We start from the raw sequence: 22,886 nt of genomic DNA, 5'->3' as shown, positions 1-22,886 counted from the left end.
GGATTGCATTAGTTGAAATTCAATTTCATTCCAGCCAAGCTAAATAGGTTGCTGTAATGTTAGCTAATTGGGCAGGATGAGGTTATCTTCATTTTCGTGATTTCTCTTTTATGTACGTTGTTACAACTTACAACATTATGTTCAAAATCCTAAATTCCTTGATGCCCATCTCTCTGTTTTTGTGTCATTGCTTTGGTTTTTAAAATTTTTTTTTTCAATTTAGTGTGTTTGGGATTCAAGAATCTTTATATAGCTGTTTTATTTGTTTTATTAGTTGGTTGGTGTCAATTTTTATTACTATTCAGTGTAGCTCAATTCTCCCTTCTAATTATTTCACATCCTCAGCGCTACTTTTTGTTATTTGAATTTGAATTAAAATCCGGATGTTTATTTTCTCTCTTTCAATGTTTTGGCCTCAAATTATAATCTTTGTTTTTCCTGCTTTACTAACATTATAATCTTTTCCAAATTGGAATTATTATATTCTTTGATTATTTACTGCCTTCTTGATTTATCATAATCCATTTTTAATGGGGGTGGCATCATGGGATTTAGCCCTTGAATATGTGTAGAAAAAAACATGTTTGTCGTTCAATAATGTTTGATTTCTTAGCATTTTTTTTTTCCAATGTTTGTAGGTTTTGGTGTTTTGGGCTGCTCGAATAAGTATATGATTCCTAAAGTATTTTATTGGTGTTTGTAGGTTTTAGTTCTTGAGTTTTTATTGAAAATTTTGCTTCGCAACCCAATGAAGAGATAACAAGAAGGTAGTGGGCTGATTTTCTATTGATGAGTAATGGAATCTTAGGGATGTGCTTTAACAATACAACATTTTGAATCAAAAGGAGTAAAATATTAGGTTTTACTTTCTCTACTATTAGTGGTTATATTTATTATATGTGTCCATTAAGTGTTGATTTCCTCAATAGGTTGTAGCTTTCTTTTAAGACGTTCTTAAATACTGTTTTGCTGCATTACTCAATCAAGGATTAAGGTTTGACTAACTTTTTCCCTAATTTCCTTTTGTTGATGACTACATGCTGTAAGAGATTACTAAATCAAAGGTTTTTTTTTTTTTTTTCATCAGTTTATCTAAAGTCTTTAACTTCTCATTCCCAATTACTTAATGCTACAAATGGTCCTCTCACTGATAAGACCATTTATTATACTTCAATAAGAGTTACTGAATTAATTTGAAAGGTCAAATTCTGCTTTCATTTTTACATAAGTGCCTATAGAGTGCAGAGTGACATGATTTGGAGGTAATAGGTTGTAGCTTAAGGGTTGATTTTCTTAATAGATTGTAGCTCTCTTTTAAGATTTTTTGTGTTGGCCTGTAATGATTTTTCCTAAGGGAATCTTGGCCTATATATATATATTTTAATTATCAATATATATTTTCTGCTTCAATTTCGGAATTTGGTGGGCTTAGACATCCCCAACTATAGAATTTGATGCTCTAAAAAACACTTTTATGGTGACATAGTACATAATATTTAAAAATGCTTTTATTTGGTTCTCTTTTAAAACAGTGCTTTGTTATTTCCTATTGGCTTTTCTTTCATATATGGCTGTTAGAGCCAATTTTGTGGTGCCATCTCTAATCACCTATGTTTTGTATTCTATGTTTTGTTAATATATTTGTAAGATGGATGTTTTAAAATCTGAATGTTTGGGGAGTACAGTTATTTTGTAATTTTTTGTAAATAAAATTATTGGTTTTTAATGTTAATTACTGAGTTTTTGCAGATTGAACTGCATTTTCTCTGATCGCCTTTGTTGTTTTTCTTCTTGATATTTAATTTTACTATTCAGATGCCTCTATTTGTACTTTGCAAGTAAACTGAAATCTTTATTCATTAAGGAAGCAATTTTTTCCTTTTTTACTTGGCAAGTAAACTGAAATCTTGACTATTTCTGCAGAAGTTTTCACTGTGGCATGCCACTTAGTACTTACCACACATAGGATATGTACTCTCACTTTTGCTGATTGGTATAGCTTTGAGTGTTATCTCAAAGCATAGCTAATATATGATCTGTCAGTGTAGGTCTGTAACGTCTGTTAGCTAATGTATGAGCATAGCTAATGTTTTAAAAGTGTATCTCGAAATGTGAAGTTGTATATCTATTGTACAATTTTGTTATAATTTCCCTTTGACACTTGATTTGCTGTCATCTTTAACAGCATAATCTAATAACTTTGTTTTTGGGGACCTGAATTTGAAGCAAAGAAATAGAAAGAGAATGTGTAATACAACTGTTAGAGAGAATAAGAAGGAAGAATAGCAACTACAGAATTCAATTTAATTTTCAGTTACTGTTTTCCATCCTACCTGCTGTTTTTGAAGAGTGATTGAAAATGTTGACCTATGAAATCTGAAAGTGTAATGTTTTTTATACATTTAAACTTTTATTTTAATGGTAGATAAATGCAGAAAATGTACTTTGCTGTCTTCCTTTGCTGCCACAAGAAGAATAGACCCCAAATAGGGTGTCAAGTAACAATATAAACTACATATATGAGAAAGTAAACTTGAAGTAGATGCTAAGTAACCAATACTCACAAGCTCACCTTTTGAATTTTGTTATCCCCGCTACTATTGTTGACTTATAAATGTCTATTATTCACTATGGAAATGACATTTTATTCATGAGCAAAGTCACCCATTTTCATTAACTTTAATTTTCTTTCTCAAAATTTGTTGGCAGTGGGCGATGTTCTAAATCTTGAATTTGAGGATTCCACATTGTTAATGTTGTAGGTATATTATAAAGCACGAATAAGGCGTTCATATTGAATTTGAATTTATTCTTTTCTTTTATTTAGTCCCTAGCAATGAGCTGCTCATATTAAGTTTCTAATGCTAGACTATTAGAAAAGTACGCAATTATCAGGTCAACTGTGAAAATAAACAGGGGAAACAAACTTGAATATTGGTTGAAGCACAACTCTAATATGAATCATGTACAAGTGCTTTTTTTCTTTTTCCTTTTTTAAATGATGCATAAGCATAGATTTTTATTGTTGAATAAGACATAAGCATACAAGTGTTGAATCTAACGCTCTGTTTGTTTTGCTGAAAAACTTTCTGTAAATATAGTTTTCCACATTTTTCAGTGTTTGGTAGCACAAAAAAAAACTGGTCAACGGAAAACTATCTTTAGTCAATAGAAAATCCTAATAAAAATAAGGCTTGTTTTTTATAGCTTGTTTTCCAAAAATTTTTTTTGGAAAATAATCTCTATCTCATAGTAAGCTCTCTCACTCTCACTCTTTCTCTTTACCCTTTTCTTTTTCTTTCCTCACACCCTCACTATCACTCACTCTGGTCTCTCCTCTTTCATAGATCCCTCTCCCTCACTCTCTCTCCATATTTCTCTTCTCCTTAACACAATTCTTTGAGTATATTTTTTTTCCCTCATTGCTTAGTAATTATTTCATTCTTCTCTACCAACTTGCAAAAGAGAACATATTTGCAGCGGTAATTATTCATTCCTTTCTACCAAAATCTCAATTTTTTACTTTGAATTTCAAACTTGATTTTATTTTTTTCTCTAAGAAACTTTTGGTTTGATGGATTTCATGTATAAGTTTTTTTTTGCTCATAAAAGTGCTAAAAAAAATATATAAAAAATAAAAAAGAAGAAAAATGAATGATTGAAGTAAAAGACAAAAATTTTAAACGTAGTGCCTATATGGCTCTAAATTACTTTTACATAGCATAATCTTTTTTGTTGATAGATATATTATGCAGATATTATGTAGTGATGATATATTATGTAGATACATTATATAAATACATAATTTTGAGTAATATTAAAGACTTCTGGTTAACCATAGTAGACAATTAGTATACTAGCAAAAAGAGTAGACAATAAAAAGTTATTATTATTTTGTACTTATTAAAGATGTATTCTCCTGTCAATTTTATGTATATAGACAAATATATATAAATGTGTGTGTGTGTGTGGACGTTTCTGTCCATATATATAAATAAAATGAGTGGTAGAGATTATGAAAATTTGACAACTAATTTTTATTGTATCTATTGTCAAAATTTTAGTATGAAAATCAAATTCATCATTGGTTTTTTTTTTTAATATTGATTACATTAGTTAGTTTACATAATGCGCATATTTTAAATTACACAAGAAATATAAAAAATAAAAATAAAAATTTGTATATCAAACACCAGAAAACATTCTCAAGCTCATTTTCAAGGTCGTTATCAAACACTGGAAAGTGATATAGTTTTCTAGAAAATGCTCTTTGAAAAATGAACCATTTTCCAGAAAATGTTGATGTGGAAACAAACAGAGCGTAAGTATTGGAAACAGAGAATTACACTCGTATTGTGTTATGTTGGAAAAGGGGAAATAATGTCTTTTGGAGAAAGAGAGTTAAATACCTGAACTTCTTTGCAGGTAATACATTTGAATTCTCTCACTCCCCAATTGGATAACAACCATCATATAAACCTAGACGCACATCATGCCCAAAATTTGTGAATTACACTAGGAAATGTGAGTTTTCAAATTTGACCAATGCATATATCTATTATACATTCACATTTTGACAGACTCAAAATTCATGTTATACGGTCAACAACGTATATGTATTACGGAGATAGCTAGCTACCATTTGCATTGTTACAAACAAACAGCAGTAATTATTTCTTATTCCAAAAAAAAAAAAGAAGAAGAAGAAGAAGAAGAAAGAGCTACAATTTATGTGTCGTGTAGAAAACTCATAAACTTGCATCAGTGTAAGTGATGTAGTCCGCTCCTCTCTTTTATATAGATGAAGGTTTATGGAATGGGGACATAAACCAACACTACTACGGGCACCGAGTTTTTCATTAAAAAATTCATAATTTCTCACACAGACTCACTTAACTGAGACTTGCTACTATACAAAAATTATTGTATGGGTGAAAATTTTGGGGGCAAAATCAGTGTCACCAAAATTTTCAGTTAAAAAACATCAGCTCTTTCTTTATTTCTTTTTCTTGGCCGCGAGAAAAAAAAAATAAAAAAAAATTATTGCTTTAGTAAAATCGACAGTCCATCGGGTTGTTTTCGTAGTTATGAAACGTTTTGATTTCACTTTTCAATCGGAAGGAAAGAGATCTGATGTGAGAATTGAGGCGTTGGCATGTGGCTTAAAGCCCTTTGCTGTGGGTTGTTACTCTTGTGCGAACCTAATGTGTTTGTTGGGAGCCGCAATAGGGTGGATGAAAATTATAGGGAGAAAATGGGAAAAAAAAAACTTTTTTGTAGTGTGTTTGGTTGGGTAGGAAAATGAAAATAAATGGTGAGGTTTAACTGTTTTGTAAGTGATTGCTTTTTTTTTTTGGTTGCATTGTTGCTAAAAATTCTCCTGCAACCATCCACCCCCTTCCATATTTTTCCATCACATTAAGTATAATATATTAAGTTGATTTTTTTCTAACTCATAAAATAATCCCATACATTGCGCGGGTTAAACGCTAATCTAATGTTGTTAATGTTAGGGTTAACAGCTCTTCTCTTAAAATGGGTCATACAACTCCAAGCCGAAGTGTCTTCTTATTTAATTGACATCTGTCCTGTTTGCAGCAGTTGCTGCAAACTTATTTTGAGAAAATCCGTGTACATAAATAAATAAACAAATAAAGTGGTCGCCCATTTTCCTACAACCAATGTCTACCATTTTGAGAAGTTCTTTGGATATTCCATTTGCCATCTGTCTGCCAACTAACAGGTCAAAGTACATTTTGTTTTTCCTTCACTTTAATTGTCTAGAAACAGGAATTAAAAAAAGAAGAAAGAAAAAAGAAGAAGAAGGTAATATCAGTGACATGAATTTGGATTTAGGACTGTTGCATTATGGTTCAAAAGGTTAAAAAAAAAAAAAAAGAGATAAATTTGATAAAGAGATTAAGATTAAAAGTAAATTTTTTAACTTTTAATCTTAATTATTAAAAGTGCGATTGGATGGTAAAATAACTTATCTTAACTATTACATTGTATCTCAATCATGGTCCGTAACAAAAGGATGAATCATGAATCAAATTTTTTGCCATCAATTTTAAAAATCTTATATCCTAGTCCCTATAAACTACTCCATACATTGTAGATTCCATTGAGTCATTGTAAGAACTATGCTCCCGAAAATTTAAAATGAGATCGAATGACTTGTAGAAGGTAGTATTTAAAAGACTTCATTAACAATGGGAAGAAATTGTTGTTCAAACTTCTAACCCAAATGATACGAGTTAAGTCTTTAAATATTATATATATTAAAAAATAAAAGAAGACCACCATGCATCCTTAGTGCGATAGTCACAACAAAAGTATTAAGTGCTTGTGGTCTTTTGGGGTCTGGAAGGCAATGGCTGGAGTTCAAGTCTTTAGGAGAAAATTTCACAGATATAGACACTTAAATTAGACTAGAGTAAAATTTTTATCTTGTATTAAAAAAAAAATAAAAAATAAAAAGAAGAAGAAGAAGAAGAAGAAAGAACTTTTGAAGGCTATCACATGTTGTGTAATGAGTAAAATGACCTTTGAATTTAGAAAATATGGAAAGAACTTTAAAATTGTTGTACTAAATTGTCATAGGAATATTAACTTAATTTTTGTAGCTACTTAATTTTATTTGCAGGTTGATTATCAAAAATATATATATATATAAGTATTTTATTACCCCTAATTTATTTATTTATTGTTCAATTTATTTTAGTTTTTTGAGAATTAGTTGTCAATTGTGATGCATTTAGATATTTAAAATATAATTCAAACATATTATGTGAATTGTAATAATTTATTGGAAAAAGTGCTTAAATGATATCATATCATATACATATACTATATAATAAAAGTTGGGCTTAAAAACCGTTGTTACGTCAAATAGTTTCACCAAATTACAGAATTTTTTTAGATTTAAAAAAAAAAAGATATAATTTTTTTTTTGTTGGTTATCTTACTCTCCTATAATTTCCAGGTTGATAAAAGTTTTAATTTGATTGTGTCTCCTGAGACAGGCTCCCCTAAGCAAATGAATAACATGCAACACCATGTCACCGTCAACTTATGAAGAAATCCAGGCATCCATGTTTACCATAATCACAACAAGAGCGCATTGTTAAGAAGACCAATCTGCGGTCATACCAGTAGCGTGTAATATATTTGAAGCCATATCTCAAAAACTTCAATCAAATATTTTTGTCGTTACTTCGGGGCTGCTCAGTGCTCAGATTTCCATTGTGTCAATTAGACATTGCATACTCCATAAACTTATAAATGATAGTATTATGTTTCTTATAAATAATTTTCTACTACTTTGCTGTAAAGTACGAGGTTGATATTTACCCCAATATTATTAAACCATCTACCGCTCTAAGTACATAAGTTTTCCAAAACAAATTGTAATGAAGGTTTAAGAGAGAGACTTTCCACAACATCAACAACTGAGATGAACGTAAAGACCATTTCCCAGTTCAAATTTTCAAGACATTAGCAACCTCAGGTTCAGATACAACCAAATTTTCCAAACATTTCCTATCTAGGCGTGATGGGTGGAACGACTCCACTAACAAGGTCACTGCCAGATACATCTGATGACACAAAAGGATTATTCACATTAGAGGATGATGATGGTGAAGTCATTGCCTTTTCAGAACCTGAGAGCATTGGATCCGTTGTTTTAATGTCAGAATCAGGCATCAGAAGCCATATATTTTCAAGTTCTCGGACCACCTCTGCCATTGAAGGTCTAGCATCTGTCTCATCTTCACAACACTTGAGAGCCAAAGTCAAAAATTTCACCACACATTCAGAAGGATAAGATCCCATTCGATCATCAATAACTGAAAAGATCATACCAAATTGATATGCGACATTAACCTGGAATGGATAAAGACAGTTAAAAACTACAAGAGCTCATTTTATTACACCAAATTTAAGCCACTGTTGCCTAGAGGATGATATGATAACAACATTATGACAAAGTGATCTTCACTGTATAAAATTCTGTTTGGCAGAGGATTGAAAAAGGATTTCAATGTTTTTTTGAAGTTAAAAACTGAAACTTGTAACTCAAGATCTCACTCTTGACTATTACACCTAGTATAAAATGACATATGGCAGAGGAGAATTTTCATTATGGATTAAACTGCAAGGGTAAAATAAATTACAGAACAACAATTTCTTTCATGCCCAATCACCTAATGTACCATTGGGCTCCTATTGAGTCTAAGGCAAACAAGTCTATAATGTTTTACCTCTCTAACAATGTTTTTGCCATGTAAGATCGGATGCATCCCCGTCAGGAGTTCCAGAAATACAACACCAAGTCTATAAACATCACTCTTGTCCGTCAGTTTATGAGTTAAGAAATACTCCGGATCTAGATAATCCTGCAAATTTAATACATAGAATGAGAGAATAAAGAAATAGGTATCAGTTATATCTACTACCACACACTATTAAGTCTATTTCATCTTTTCTCAACAAAAAAAAAGAGTCTATTTCATCTAGTTTGAGTTTGACTTATTTATTTTAATAAAAAATACAAATTGTATAAATTTATAATTTAGATAAAAATGGAAATGGAATACACTATTATTGTTTCATTTTTATTTGTTTTACCACAAAGCGTTGGAAGCCCAGGCTAGATTGTCAAATGTAGAAAGATAATGAGAGGGTAGGTAATTGTAACTTAATCTTATAGCTGGAAGAATATCACCCCATCATTAGGCAAACTCCAAATTTTGCTGTTCAAAATTTTATACCATTCCTCTTCATCTAGTTTACGGTGCAACAGAGCACCAAGTGCTTTTGCTGCTAATGGTAGGCCATCACACTTCTTAATTATTTTTCTACCAATTTTATCTAATTCTGGATATGCATTATAGTTTCCATTTTCAAAGGCATGATTTGTGAATAAACACCAACAATCTTCATTGCGTGTTGTCACAATAATTTTACTTCCCAATGTTCCGTGTTTAAAGGGATTCTTCAAGAGCTCCCAGTCGCCATAATTTTCATTCCATACATCATCAAGAACTAGTAAAAATTTCTTTCCCATCAAACCCTTCTTCAATCTAGTTTGGATCATAAAGTCTGTAGTGTCACATTTCTGTGAAGTGACAGCCTCAAGAATTGATTTTGTGATCCTAACCACATCAAATTCTTCTGAAACGCAAACCCAAAAACTAATGCTAATATGTTCGGTGATTCTTTGGTCGTTGTAAATAAGCTGAGCAAGGGTAGTCTTGCCAATCCCACCCATGCCCGCAATGGGAATCACACACAGGTGTTCATTGCCTTTTGCATCATTTGAGAGCAGCAAGTTGACTATGGGCTCTTTAATATCATCCCTACCAATAATTCTAGTTTCTTTTACCAGAGAAGTGGTGGGCGATCTTATTCTTGGTAAAGGCTTCCCTCCGAGTCCAACACCTTCTCTCCGACCTATAAGATCCATTTGCCTTGCTAAATCATCTAGCCTGACAAGGACTTCTTCTATCTTTGACAAGGAATTCTTCTATCTTTGATTTCAGTTTTTGTTCAGAACAAGTAAATGTACAAGTGATGCAATTCCTTACCTTGCTCTTAGCTTCCAACTGGCACTGCAAAGCTTCAGCAATCAGCAGCTATCTCAAAAGGTCCTCTGCGTCGTAGACAGCATCTTTAAGCTCATCAAGCCACTCTTTGATCTGTAGGATTGTGAATTCCTTTTCCTCTGCGTCATTGAGCACTGTATGAAGGGCAAGACACGTTGTCTTCAACTTCTTCAGCAGTGTATCGGGGACTTTTCTTCCCCGGATGAAGTCAACGACCTTCTGTGATGCCATCTTGGCAAACAACACTTTTTGAGGGCTGCAGACAGAAATGCTCCTCCCACTAGGCTCGCAGCAGCCATGTCTTTCGTTTTTGCAATGGAAATAAATTGGGCAAAAAAGCTCTAGGAAACTAAAAGAGATGAGTTTGTTTGTGGTGTGAACTGCATGTGAAAGGCTGAAAGCTCTTTACCGCTTCTTTCCTGCTGATTTAAGTAGATGCAGTCCTTGTCCTTAGCTTAACTAGTCGCAGACCCGCCAGTAGAGCCTCAATAAATTTTTTTTTAAGGTAATCTCAATAAGCATATTTTTTTTTTATATTAATATTATTGTTTTTACTTTTCTTTATTTTTTAAGTTAATAAAAACCTTTTATATATATGTGTGTGTGTGTATGTATTAAGATGGCGTTTGGTACTGGATAATGTTTTAGGATTCTTAGGAATGTTTGAAGATTTTCATGTTTGGTTGCAAATCACGTTAAGGAATTAGATACCAAGGGAATGTGGATTCCCCTCTCAGTAGGAATGTGGATTCCATTTAAAACAGGTAGGAATCCAGATTCCCAAGCTTAAAGGAAATTGTATTTTTCATAAATTGACAGTTTTAACCATTTTTCATTATCATTTAAGCAATTAAGATAAAATATAAAACAAATTATTATGGATTAAAATCTTTTAAAATTATTATTAAGAATAAAAGCATTTGAAATTTAAATAGTTATTTTTGTATTGTACCTATCATTTTGAAATATTAGACTATAATTTTAATGAATTTTTTATAATTAATAGTTTATATTTAGTTTTTCATTATTTATTTAGAGGAAGATTTTTTTTAAGGACTTGGTAATTCACATTCAAATCTAAAGATAGAATAGGAAAAATAAATAATTGATTTAAAATTCTTGGAAATAAACTAAACATTATCATTTCACATTCCAAGAAATCTTAAGATATTCCCAATGAAACCAAATATAGGAATAACTACATTCTTAGGAATGTGATTCATAGGAATCACATTCCTAGGAATCTGGATGCCAAGAGTAATGTGGATTCCCCCGTACCAAATGTCACATAAGTGAATCTTTAGGTGTACCATTAAAGTAAACTCTATACATTCAACTTCTTTAGATGTGTAAAATAATAGACTAGTACTCTATAATGATAGTGGTTAATTAGTTTTATCATTTTTTTTCATGATCTCGTATATTTATTGATTGATAATTTGCATAACAGGGATTTAAAGCATCATTCATTAGAATTTCAAAAGTAATAGTGTATGAAATATATATATATATATATATATATATAGAGAGAGAGAGAGAGAGAGAGAGAGAGAGAGAGAGAGAGAGAGAGAGAGAGAGTTTGGCTTACCTTTAGTATTTTTTTTAACTGGAATCTCATTTTATTTTAATAAGAAACTGTCACATCACCCACTAATAACTAAATAAAATGTGAAGATTAAACCTACTATTACTTGTTATTGTATATTTAAAACAAAAAGAGATGTCTAGTTAAAAAAAATACTAGAGGTAAGCCAAACTCAAATATATATATATATATATATATATATATATATATATATATATATAGCCTCTCTGTTTTCCAATTAACGGATACTAATTGACATTTGATTTGATATTATCATTAATTTCTATCTACTCTTTATTACGCTCGCTCTATTTCTTCATGGGCAAACTATCATTTTCCAAAATTTGATGATGATTCTATTGCATTAAATATGCATTATTAGTTTCTTTATGATATATTTAGTTTGATATCATCATTAATTTTTTTTTAATTTAATGTTTCTAAATTGGCATTTATTTTGTATTCCATGTTTTCTTTGACGCATTGGGTGTGAGAATGAGTATTTTCTAAAGACTACAAAAATTTATCAACCTAAAGCAGAAATACAAGAAAAAAAAAATACACCAAAAATTGGAGAGAGAAAGAAAGAGAAATAACTTTTTTGTGAGGGAAAATTATGCATAAAATGGAAGAGAGAATGACAAATTTATACTAAGATGGAGAGTGATATTAAGATAAAGGGAAAGATGGAGAGTGATATTAAGATAAGGGTAGCAAGAAGATAAAAAGATAAAGGGAATGAAAAAGGTCAGAGAAAGTGTAAATGATAAAAAAATGAACACAACTTTATGAAGATAATTTTATTTATTTGAATTTAAGTAAAATATTATATGTTTAGTTTTTTTTTAAATAAAAAAGGAGAGAAAATATGAATAATTGAATGATATGGAGAATGTAGCTAAATTTAAATGTTGAATAAATTAAGATGAGAAGAAAAAAAAAAAGATAAACAAAAAAGATAAAACAATAAATATCGAATTATCCAAATCATGCTATGTAATTGAATAATTTTGGGTTCCAGTTAGCTCAACTGGTAAAATTTCTGATTGTTGAATAAAAGATCTGAGGTTCAATCCCCGCTTACACCAAAAACTGATTGGTGTCTTGGTCTGATGATAAAGAGCGTTCATCAGAAACGGACACCATAGGTTGTAACTCTCTAAAAAAAAATTGAATAATATTATATTCTTATATACTATCTTTAATTCTTTATAATGCAATAAAATAACATTTAACAATCAAATATAATAAAAAAAACTTAAAACATAAAACTAAGGCAACCCAAAGTAGAACACAAAAATTTTGTTAACCTAAGGCAGAGATGCCAAAAAAAAAAAAAAATCCACCTAATAATTGAGAGAGAGAGAGAGAGAGAGAGAGAGAGAGAGAGAGAGAGAGAGAGAGAAACTATGCAAAGAATGGAAGAGAGAATGATAAACTTATAGAAAGAAGAAGTAAACAAGAAAAGACAAACTAAAGGAAGACGAAAGGAAATATGAATAGTAATATTAAAGTAAACGGAAGTGGGAAGATGAAAATGTAAGGAATGATAAAGGATAGACGAAGTGTAAATATTAAAAAATTAATAATAATGGAAAAATTAGAAAAAAGAAAAAGAAAAAGATAACAACGTAATGTGACTCAACTAAAGGATAACAATAATAAATATTACATTTTAGTTTTAGATATATATTGAATATAGTTTTATTTTTTATTTTTTTATGTATATATAGAATATAGATATATAGCAGTGGAGTCAATCTCGTATCGTACCGGCCAGTATGGCCGGAATATTTCGTACCGGCGCCTGAGACGGTACAGAAATGTGTTTGTTTCGTAATGGTTTAAATACTGGCAATACCGGGTCATTCCGGTCATACCGGGAAATAAATCGGATTTCGGCCGGAAACTTCATACTGGACCAAAATAACAAAAAAAAGAAGAAGAGGGAGATGAAGAAGAAACCCAAAAAAACAAAAACAAAAACAAGTTTTTTGAAAACACAAAAAACACTCTTTTTTTTGGTTTTTACAAAACAACACAATGACACTCTCAAACACAGCCACCCTCTCAGCCAAAACCTTGTACAGCAACACCCACGCGTTCTCACACCAGCAACAACAACCCAGTTTCACTCTTGTCCCCACCGCCAACACCAAGCCAAGTTACCTGTAACATCTCATTTGGCGATCTTCTCTTCAGCTCCTGCTGCTGTTGTTGCTTCTTCTTTGTCTGCTCAGAGTACATACGTTTCTTCTCCTTTCTTTTCCTTTTTTTTGGATGCAGTTTCTTCTCTTTTCTGCCTTTAATGTTTCTTTTTATTTTAATCTTTAAGTTTTTGTTGTTTTGTGTGCTTGACAAGCGACAAGTCACTGAACTGACGTGAACATCAATCAAAAATTCAAACTCTACCTTCTTCTTCTTTTCTTTTTTTATGTTTTTTATTTTTATTTTTAATATAACATTTTAACCATTTATACGTGTTCTGCCCACACATCAGAACACTACCACTAAAAGTACAGTGACTAAGACTACTTATTTGAGGCCTATTTTAGTATTATATATATATATATATATATATTTAATACGTAGAGATAAATCTGAAACGGTACACCGGTATTGACCGGTATCCGAAATATATCATACCGATGGCCAAATCGGTACAAGCCTCCAATACGGTATTGACTTCCTTGATATATAGATCAAGTTTATATGCGTTCATAATCATAATTGCACATGAGACAACCTTGCGGTGTGGCTGACTTGACTTCACGTTGCCAATGTTGAATTTTTCAGTTTAGTCTTTAGATGAATTCAAGCACCAAAGCTGTTGAACAAGATAATATAAGCTACAGTGATGGCTGTTGGAGGTTTGACCAACGTAATTGGCGCTACTCTTTGAACTAGTCCTACTCTTTTTTTTTTTCTGAAAGTTATTGGCAATTCTATGAATCTTATTCCAAGCATCTATATGCTTTTATCGCACCAATTTTTTTTCTAACTCATTGAGAAGGGTGTACGGCAAAAGTTGTTGTAGAAATGATATTAAGTTGGAAATGATATTCTTTCTTCTTGTTCTTTTCAAGTTCCTCCAGGTGAACCGTTTCATGACTGATAGATTCAAAATAAATCTATTCATTATTTTTCACTTCCGTGTTGAAAGTTCGACTTCAAACCTGCAGGGTCATTGAGCCTATGGCCCAAGAGTATTCTTCGGGTTAGTGGCCCAATCCGAGGACACTGAATGGTCCGAGAATGTATGAATGTTAACTCATAAGGCAATACTAAATAATATGTTCAAGAAGTTAGTCTGATGAAGATTATGTCATCGGCCATGTGCAGCCGAGGTAGGAGAAGGGTTGGTTAACATCCACAGGCTATGTTCTCGAAAATCCTACAGGTAAGGGTAGACACAGTAAACGTGGAGGATAAGAAGAAGGGCGGTGAAATATCTGAAATAAAGCTGATACCACCGCTCCCGCATTGAATGCTCTGCAACGGCTATTTTGGCCGCATTAATGGGAAAGTGAGACCTAAACATCAAAGTTTAACTTTGCTCCTATCTCCAAAGACTTCAGAGGAGGTGGATGGGATAAGCATCTAAACTAGCAATCTAACCCTGATGTGGGGGATGAAGAGGAGAAGAAGGTGGGAGTATAAAGGAAAGAAGAGACCTTCAGCAATGGGGGTCCGAAAAAGGAGAGAAAAAACATTGTAGACCTCACTATCCATAATTGTAATCTATCTTGGGAAGAAGTAATATAAGTCATCCTCGACTTGTGTCCGATGAGAGGATTTCTTTCATACTCATATAAATAGTTCCTTATGTGTACCATTGTAGTCAAAGCCCATCATTTTTGTTATCTAAATATCATTAGAATCTAGATTTCAAGCACACTCTCTACAAATTTTATTGTAAAAAGGTCTTTCAAGCCCATCCCTTTCTGACTGTGGGTTCAGGCTCAAATTGTGTCCTTACAAGACCCATAACTAAAATGAATAAGGGTTACTAAAAGTCTTGTAGCTTAACTAGTTGGCACATTCTTGTGTTTCCAATAAAGATATTCAAGAGTCAAATTACCTTCCTTAACTTTAAAAATAAAAAAATAAAATAAGGGTTATTTATTTTAAATTTTGGGTGTCATAAATATCAAACCAAGGACCACGCAAATCCCAAAAACGCATAATTTCTCCCCCAAAAATGACTCCTCCAATCGAAGAACGCATTAAATATTTGCTTAAACCGGTAGGTCTTTGGGCGGACCCCACATTAGCCCCAAGGCGTTGGTCTCTAACTAGAAAAGTAAATGCTTGAGCTTAGGGTCCGTTTGGATAAAACTTATTGCTGAAAACTGAAAATACTGTAGTAAAATAATTTTTAAATATGTGAATAGTACTGCAGAACCCATTTTTAATGAAAAAGTACATGAACAGTATGTGATTAGTGTCGTGAACAGTGAGTGAACAGTACCGTTAGTGGGTAAACAATAATTTTTGTCCCTTAAAAGCTGAAAAGCTGCCCTAGTAAAAAAAAAAAAAGAGCTGAAATGTGAACGTGGTAAACGTAAACGCAGTAATTTGTATCCAAACGGATACTTAAAAAGCTTCTAGTCCAATAGGCCCGTAAAACTCACTAGGATAAGCGGTATTATTGAATCAAACAAAGCAACAGGCAATAAAACCAAAAACAGTTAAAGCACTTATATTTTGAGAAACAAGGTGTCAATTAAGGTTGCGTTTGACATCAGTTTAAAAGGCTAGTTTTTTTTTACTATTTAGCTTATTTTTACTACTATTCATAAGTCCCATTGTAATATTTCAACTACTTTTTAGTTTTATCTACAGTATTTTTAGCAAAAAGTTTTTAATTTTAGTTAAATACGTTATTCTCAAATGGACTCTAAATATCCCATCACAGAGTCTATTTAGGAACAGCTTATTTAGCAGAAACTAAAAACTTTTTTGTTGAAAGTACTATAGATAAAGTTAAAAGATAACTGAAATAGTACAGTGAAACCCATTAATAGTACCAAAAAGTATAATGGGACCTATAAATAGTAGAAAAATAAGATAAATAGTAGCAAAAATAAGCTAAATAGTAAAAAATTGGTTTTTTAAGCTAATATCAAACACAACCTAAATTTTCCATATTCAAGGCTTATTTGTCATGATGAAAAAGTGCACCGACCAGAATTTTTGTAGGCAAACAAGTATTTGATCGATTCTTGAGTAAATTTCACAAACCCACCGTAAGGTTTGTGATAATACTAACTAGGTTCAAAACATTTTAAAACCCACCAACTTGGTCTTCAAAAGACAACTTTGTCCTTAACGGACCAAACCCCATTACTTCTCTCTCTCTCTCTCTCTCTCAAAAAAGAAAACTCTCTTCTCTAAGTTCTCTCTCTCAAAACTCTCTCTTACTCTCTAACCAAACCTTATCCATGACGAAACCCATGAGCTTGGTCATCAGTATCAACAACACCACCATGCAAGGGTCTTCCCAATTTCCACCACAAGTTTGACGCCATCAGTGCTGTCAATGGACTTTCATCCCTCTCTCGCTCTCTCTCTCTCTCTCTCTCTCTCAAATTGAAACCCACGCAATGGTGGTGGCAAAGCTTCAATCTAGATCTCGCCTTCAACATACTCTCTCATCCTCTTTGCGACGACGTCTTGGATTGTGGCAAAAGGCCTTTGGATTTCAGATTTGGGTAGTGTTTCTTCAGGAGATGATGAAGTCAATCTTGTGATATGGTGTGTTTTTTCTCTTATGAGGTTGACAGTTGGGGTTGTGTTGATCTTCTGTATTGTTTGGCTGGGATTTTTGCTAGTTTTTGGGGGGTTTTGTTCGTATTTTTGGGAGATTTCATTGGGAATTTACAAAGGGATTTATTTGCCTTGTTTGGCTTGGATTTTTGTTGTTTTTTGGGTTTCTATTGGTTTTGAAATATATTTTTTGTGCCTTTTTTTTGTAGCATTTTCAAGGGACCCTCAGTGAGATTTTGCTACTATTTTTTTATGGATTCAGAAAGGGTTGGGTATTTTCGAGTGGTTACTGTGCTGATTTTTCTAGTATTTTGGAATTATTTGTAAGGGGTATTCATGGAGGTTTTTCTAGGAGTGACCAGGGTTTGGTTAGATAGATAGAGAGGGACGAAGGGAGAGAAGAGAGAGGTCTAAGAGTGAGAGAGAGAGAGAGAGGGAGTTGAGTGAAGAGAGAATCACTAACGGCGTTTGGTATGTGATGATGCCGAAAATATCACCAGTGAGTTGCAAGCGCTCCTCACACGAAAGCAACACCTGCAAAAAGAAAACGAAGAACCTAGAAGAGAGCACCGGTGTGGTGTCGGCCGAATACCCTCCGAAGGTCAAGTTAGAATCTTGTTCCTTTAACCCTAGAGTGCCAGAGTTAAGAATATTATCCGTGAAATCAACGCACATTCTCCACTTCCCATTTGACTTTTTGACCATTACCACATTTGCCAGCCAGTCTGGATAGTATACCTCTCGTATGAAGTCCGCTTCTCGTAGCTTCTGCACTTCCTCTGCTGCAGCTCGATCCCTTTCGGGGGCGAACACGCGTTTCTTTTGTCGGACTGGAGAAAACGAAGGTGATACGTTTAATTTATGGACTATGACCGTCGGATCTATCCCTGGCATGTCGTCATGGCTCCATGCGAATACATCCTGGTTTTCTTTGAGGAACAGTAGGATCGCATGTCGAATCGTTTGGTCGACCGAGGTTCCTATCCTGGTGGTTCGATCGGGCCTTGAATCATCTAGTTGGACTTCTTCCAATGTCTCCACGGGTTCCGCCACTGTTCTCTGTTCTTCGATGCTCATTGTCTGTACATGGTCATCCATCTCCATCATGGCCACGTAGCATTCCCGTGCAGTTACCTGATTTCCGCGTAGCTCTCCAACCCCATGTTCAGTGGGAAACTTGATCATCAGATGGTAGGTTGAAGTGATGGCTTTCCATGCGTTGAGTGTAGGTCGTCCGAGTATGGCGTTGTATGCTGAGGAACAATCAACCACTAGAAAGGAGATATTTTTAGTTATCTGTTGTGGGTAGTCTCCTACCGTCACCGCCAGCGTGACGGATCCTAAAGGATGGACTCGGGTTCCCCCAAAGCCAACGAGGGGCGCGGACGCCGGGATCAAGCGCTCCTTTGCAATCCCCATTTGCTGGAACGCCGGATAGTAAAGGATATCTGCTGAGCTCCCGTTGTCTACTAGAACTCGGTGGACGTTGAAGTCTCCTACCTGTATACTGACCACAAGTGCGTCGTCATGGGGGTGGTGAAGACGCCGGGCCTCGTCTTCAAAAAACTCGATACTGGAGTCGTTCCGCCGTATTCTTTCTAATGAAGGTCCCGTCGACTGGACACTTTGCACCGTCCGTAAATAAGTCTTTCTGGCCTTCTTGGACGATCCTACTGAAGCGTTGCCCCCCATTATCATCCGTATGTCTGCCACCGGTGGTCTGGGACGCGTCTTATGGGCGTACAGAACGACGGCAAGAACGCCAACGGGAGAAACACCGTTTCGATTGGCGTTTGGTGCTGAAGCCCTCATACCGGCAGAAGTAGGTTTGACGAGCTACTGCGTGGAAAGCTATGACGAGAATGAGAATGCTGAATCATTACGTCTAGAACTTGACCTTCGGAGGGTATTCGGCCGACACCACACCGGTGCTCTCTTCTAGGTTCTTCGTTTTCTTTTTGCAGGTGTTGCTTTCGTGTGAGGAGCGCTTGCAACTCACTGGTGATATTTTCGGCATCATCAGTTGGCGCCGTCTGTGGGAAGAGGAAGAGAATCTTCTGATTATTTTTAGCCTCGCTCTATCCCTGAGACAAAGAGTTGCATGGCACTCACCCGATCGATGGCGACGAACAACAATCAAGGCGACGAACCACGTGCCACCGCTTTGGAAAGGCAGGTCCAAACGCTTGCGGCGGCGGTTGAGCGCCTCACTAAGCAGAATCATGATTTAGAAGAACAGTTGCGGCAAATAACCGCAAATCAGAGTGCACCACAGGAAGATCAGGAGGGCGCTAGCCCCGAAGGAAGGAACGCGGAAAGACCTGAGGGCAGCAACGCTCCGACTAGACCCGAGCGACAAGAAACCAATCAACCGCTTGCTTTAGACCCGGTGCCGACTCACATAGCCACCGAAATGCAGGAGATGAGGGAGCGTATGGATGCAATGATGAACGCCCTTAGGGGACGAGTATCCAGCAATCTGGACGACCTAGTCCATAGAACGGATTCACCGTTCACAGCGTTGGTGAATTCATACCCCGTCCCTTCAAAGTTTAAAATGCCCCATGTGGAAAACTATGACGGATCCAAGGACCCGTTGGATCACCTGGAGTCTTTCAGAACACTGATGCATCTTCAGGGTGTACCGGACGAAATCATGTGCAGAGCTTTCCTCACCACTTTGAAAGGGCCTGCGAGGGATTGGTACAGCAAGTTGACGCCTAATTCCATCGGCACTTTTAAGGAATTAGGAGCGCAGTTTGTGTCACACTTCATTGGAAGTCATCGACACAAGAGGTCTATTGCATGCATACTGGGAATTAAACAACGAGAAGGTGAGACATTGAGGTCTTATATAGCCCGCTTCAATAAGGAATCCCTCTCGATAGACGAGGCCGACGACAAGACACTTGTGGCAGCATTCACAAACGGGTTACAAGAGGGTAAGTTCTTATTTTCCCTATGTAAGAATGACCCAAAGACTATGTCCGATGTCTATTACAGGGCGACGAAGTATATGAATGCGGAGGATGCCATACCGGCCGTAGACGACTATAAACCAAAGAAAAGGGAGAGATAGGAAGATATGAAACCAGATAACGGACGAAAAGCGGCTAGAACCAGAGATCGACGAGAAGACCGAGACCCAAACCACCTTCGTGGAGGTTTACAAGTTTCACCCCTCATAGCCCCAATTGACCAAGTGCTTATGCAAATCAAAGATGAAGGAAGCTTGACATTCCCGGGTAAGTTAAAGGGAGATCCGAACAAAAGGCCAAGAGATAGATATTGCCGATTTCACCATGACCACGGCCATGATACGACGGACTGTTATGACTTGAAACAACAGATCGAAGCCCTTATAAGGCAGGGAAGGTTGCAAAGGTTCGTGAGGAAGGAAAGAGCTGATCGCCCCAGAACGTAACCCTAGACGGGAAAACGAGCGTCCTGCACCACCGGTGGCAGACATACGGATGATAATGGGGGGCAACGCTTCAGTAGGATCGTCCAAGAAGGCCAGAAAGACTTATTTACGGACGGTGCAAAGTGTCCAGTCGACGGGACCTTCATTAGAAAGAATACGGCGGAACGACTCCGCATCGAGTTTTTGAAGACGAGGCCCGGCGTCTTCACCACCCCCATGACGACGCACTTGTGGTCGCATACAGGTAGGAGACTTCAACGTCCACCGAGTTCTAGTAGACAACGGGAGCTCAGCAGATATCCTTTACTATCCGGCGTTCCAGCAAATGGGGATTGCAAAGGAGCGCTTGATCCCGGCGTCCGCGCCCCTCGTTGGCTTTGGGGGAACCCGAGTCCATCCTTTAGGATCCGTCACGCTGGCGGTGACGGTAGGAGACTACCCACAACAGATAACTAAAAATATCTCCTTTCTAGTGGTTGATTGTTCCTCAGCATACAACGCCATACTCGGACGACCTACACTCAACGCATGGAAAGCCATCACTTCAACCTACCATCTGATGATCAAGTTTCCCACTGAACATGGGGTTGGAGAGCTACGCGGAAATCAGGTAACTGCACGGGAATGCTACGTGGCCATGATGGAGATGGATGACCATGTACAGACAATGAGCATCGAAGAACAGAGAACAGTGGCGGAACCCGTGGAGACATTGGAAGAAGTCCAACTAGATGATTCAAGGCCCGATCGAACCACCAGGATAGGAACCTCGGTCGACCAAACGATTCGACATGCGATCCTACTGTTCCTCAAAGAAAACCAGGATGTATTCGCATGGAGCCATGACGACATGCCAGGGATAGATCCGACGGTCATAGTCCATAAATTAAACGTATCACCTTCGTTTTCTCCAGTCCGACAAAAGAAACGCGTGTTCGCCCCCGAAAGGGATCGAGCTGCAGCAGAGGAAGTGCAGAAGCTACGAGAAGCGGACTTCATACGAGAGGTATACTATCCAGACTGGCTGGCAAATGTGGTAATGGTCAAAAAGTCAAATGGGAAGTGGAGAATGTGCGTTGATTTCACGGATCTAAATAAAGCGTGCCCTAAAGACAGCTACCCGCTCCCACGGATTGACGCTTTAGTCGACTCCACCGCAAAGCATGAGTTGTTGAGCTTCATGGACGCCTTCTCGGGGTACAACCAGATTAAGTTGGAGAAGACAGATCAAGAGAAGACATCATTTGTAACGAGTCAAGGGCTCTTTTGCTACAAGGTGATGCCATTCGGGCTTAAGAATGCAGGCGCCACGTACCAACGATTAATGAACAAGATGTTCGAGCACCAGATTGGCCGGAACGTCCAAGTCTACGTAGATGACATGTTGGTAAAAAGCGTAAAGGCGTCGGATCATCTGAGGGACCTCCAGGAGACTTTCGACACTCTTCGAACGTACAAAATGAAGCTGAACCCAAGCAAATGCGCATTCGGAGTAACTGCTGGAAAGTTCTTAGGGTTCATGGTGTCCCAGCGGGGCATTGAGGTCAACCCCGAGAAAGTGAAAGCAATTATGGATCTATCTCCTCCAAGGACGGTGAAGGAAGTGCAAAGCCTGACGGGAAAGATAGCAGCCTTAAATAGGTTCGTATCAAGAGCAACCGACAAGTGTCTCCCTTTCTTTAGAACGCTAAGGAAATCTTTTGAGTGGACGGACGAATGCCAAAGGGCATTTGAAGAGTTGAAGGCATATCTGTCTGCCCCGCCATTACTTAGCCCGTCTACGCCGGGGGAGGAATTATTCCTATATCTTGCTGTCTCATCGGCAGCGGTAAGTGCGGCTCTCATTAGAGAAGAAAGGAAGGTATAGAAGCCCGTCTACTTTGTAAGCCGGGCGCTACGAGGCGCAGAGGAAAGGTACCCACGGATGGAGAAACTCGCTTTCGCGCTTGTAACTGCGGCCCGAAAACTGAAACCGTATTTTCAAGCACACGCAATAATAGTCCTGACGGATCAACCTTTGCGGAGAGCAATGAACAATCCTGAAGCCGCTGGACGGATGGCCTTGTGGGCAATCGAGCTGAGCGAGTACGATATCCAATACCGGCCACGAACAGCTGTGAAAGGACAAATATTGGCGGACTTTATTGCGGAGTTCACTACACATGAGGAGCAGGGGGCAGCAAAGGAGCCCACATGGAGAATTCACACAGACGGATCCTCCAATAAGCATGCGGGAGGAGTCGGAGTTGTACTCCATACCCCAGAAGGAGATAAGATTGAATGTATGATCCGTCTGGAGTTCCCTACTACGAATAATGAAGCGGAGTATGAGGCCCTGATGGCGGGATTGGAGCTTGCAATAGCGGCTGGGGCCAGGAAGGCAGTGGTATACTCCGATTCCCAAATCGTAGCTAGCTAGGTTAATGGGAGTTACGATTGCAGGAATGAACGAATGAGAAAGTACCTCGGAGAAGTGAAGGGTCGAACAAATGACCTCCAA

The 22,886-nt window shown here is 36.4% G+C and overlaps 2 protein-coding genes across 2 annotated transcripts; both read right to left on the bottom strand.

Moving 5' to 3' along the window:
* Positions 1 to 7,269: 7,269 nt before the first annotated feature.
* Positions 7,270 to 8,393, bottom strand: LOC142607528 (putative LRR receptor-like serine/threonine-protein kinase At1g06840). The gene is made up of 2 exons (XM_075779067.1): positions 8,265 to 8,393; positions 7,270 to 7,887 (listed from the first exon to the last, which is right to left on the bottom strand). Exons 1-2 carry the CDS (start codon positions 8,301 to 8,303, stop codon positions 7,543 to 7,545), a joined length of 384 nt encoding a protein of 127 aa, XP_075635182.1. The 5' UTR covers positions 8,304 to 8,393; the 3' UTR covers positions 7,270 to 7,542.
* Positions 8,394 to 8,707: 314 nt separating this feature from the next.
* Positions 8,708 to 9,469, bottom strand: LOC142606230 (putative disease resistance RPP13-like protein 1). The gene has a single exon (XM_075777614.1). The coding sequence runs from the start codon at positions 9,467 to 9,469 to the stop codon at positions 8,708 to 8,710; it is 762 nt and encodes a 253-aa protein (XP_075633729.1).
* Positions 9,470 to 22,886: the final 13,417 nt, after the last annotated feature.

The sequence above is a fragment of the Castanea sativa genome, chromosome 8 (genome assembly GCF_040712315.1).
Source record: "Castanea sativa cultivar Marrone di Chiusa Pesio chromosome 8, ASM4071231v1".
NCBI classification, from domain to species: Eukaryota; Viridiplantae; Streptophyta; class Magnoliopsida; order Fagales; family Fagaceae; genus Castanea; species Castanea sativa.
The sequence above is the reverse complement of the archived record's forward strand: the minus strand, read 5'-3'. Positions and strand labels throughout refer to the sequence as shown.

What these genes read in the sequence shown, in the direction of transcription:
- LOC142607528 (XM_075779067.1), bottom strand. Translation starts at nt 8,303, where the DNA reads ATGCATCCGATCTTACATGGCAAAAACATTGTTAGAGAG. An exon ending in GCAAAAACATTGTTAGAGAG is followed by an intron (nt 7,888 to 8,264) that starts GTAAAACATTAT and finishes TATCCATTCCAG; the next exon opens with GTTAATGTCGCATATCAATT.
- LOC142606230 (XM_075777614.1), bottom strand. Translation starts at nt 9,469, where the DNA reads ATGGATCTTATAGGTCGGAGAGAAGGTGTTGGACTCGGAGGGAAGCCT.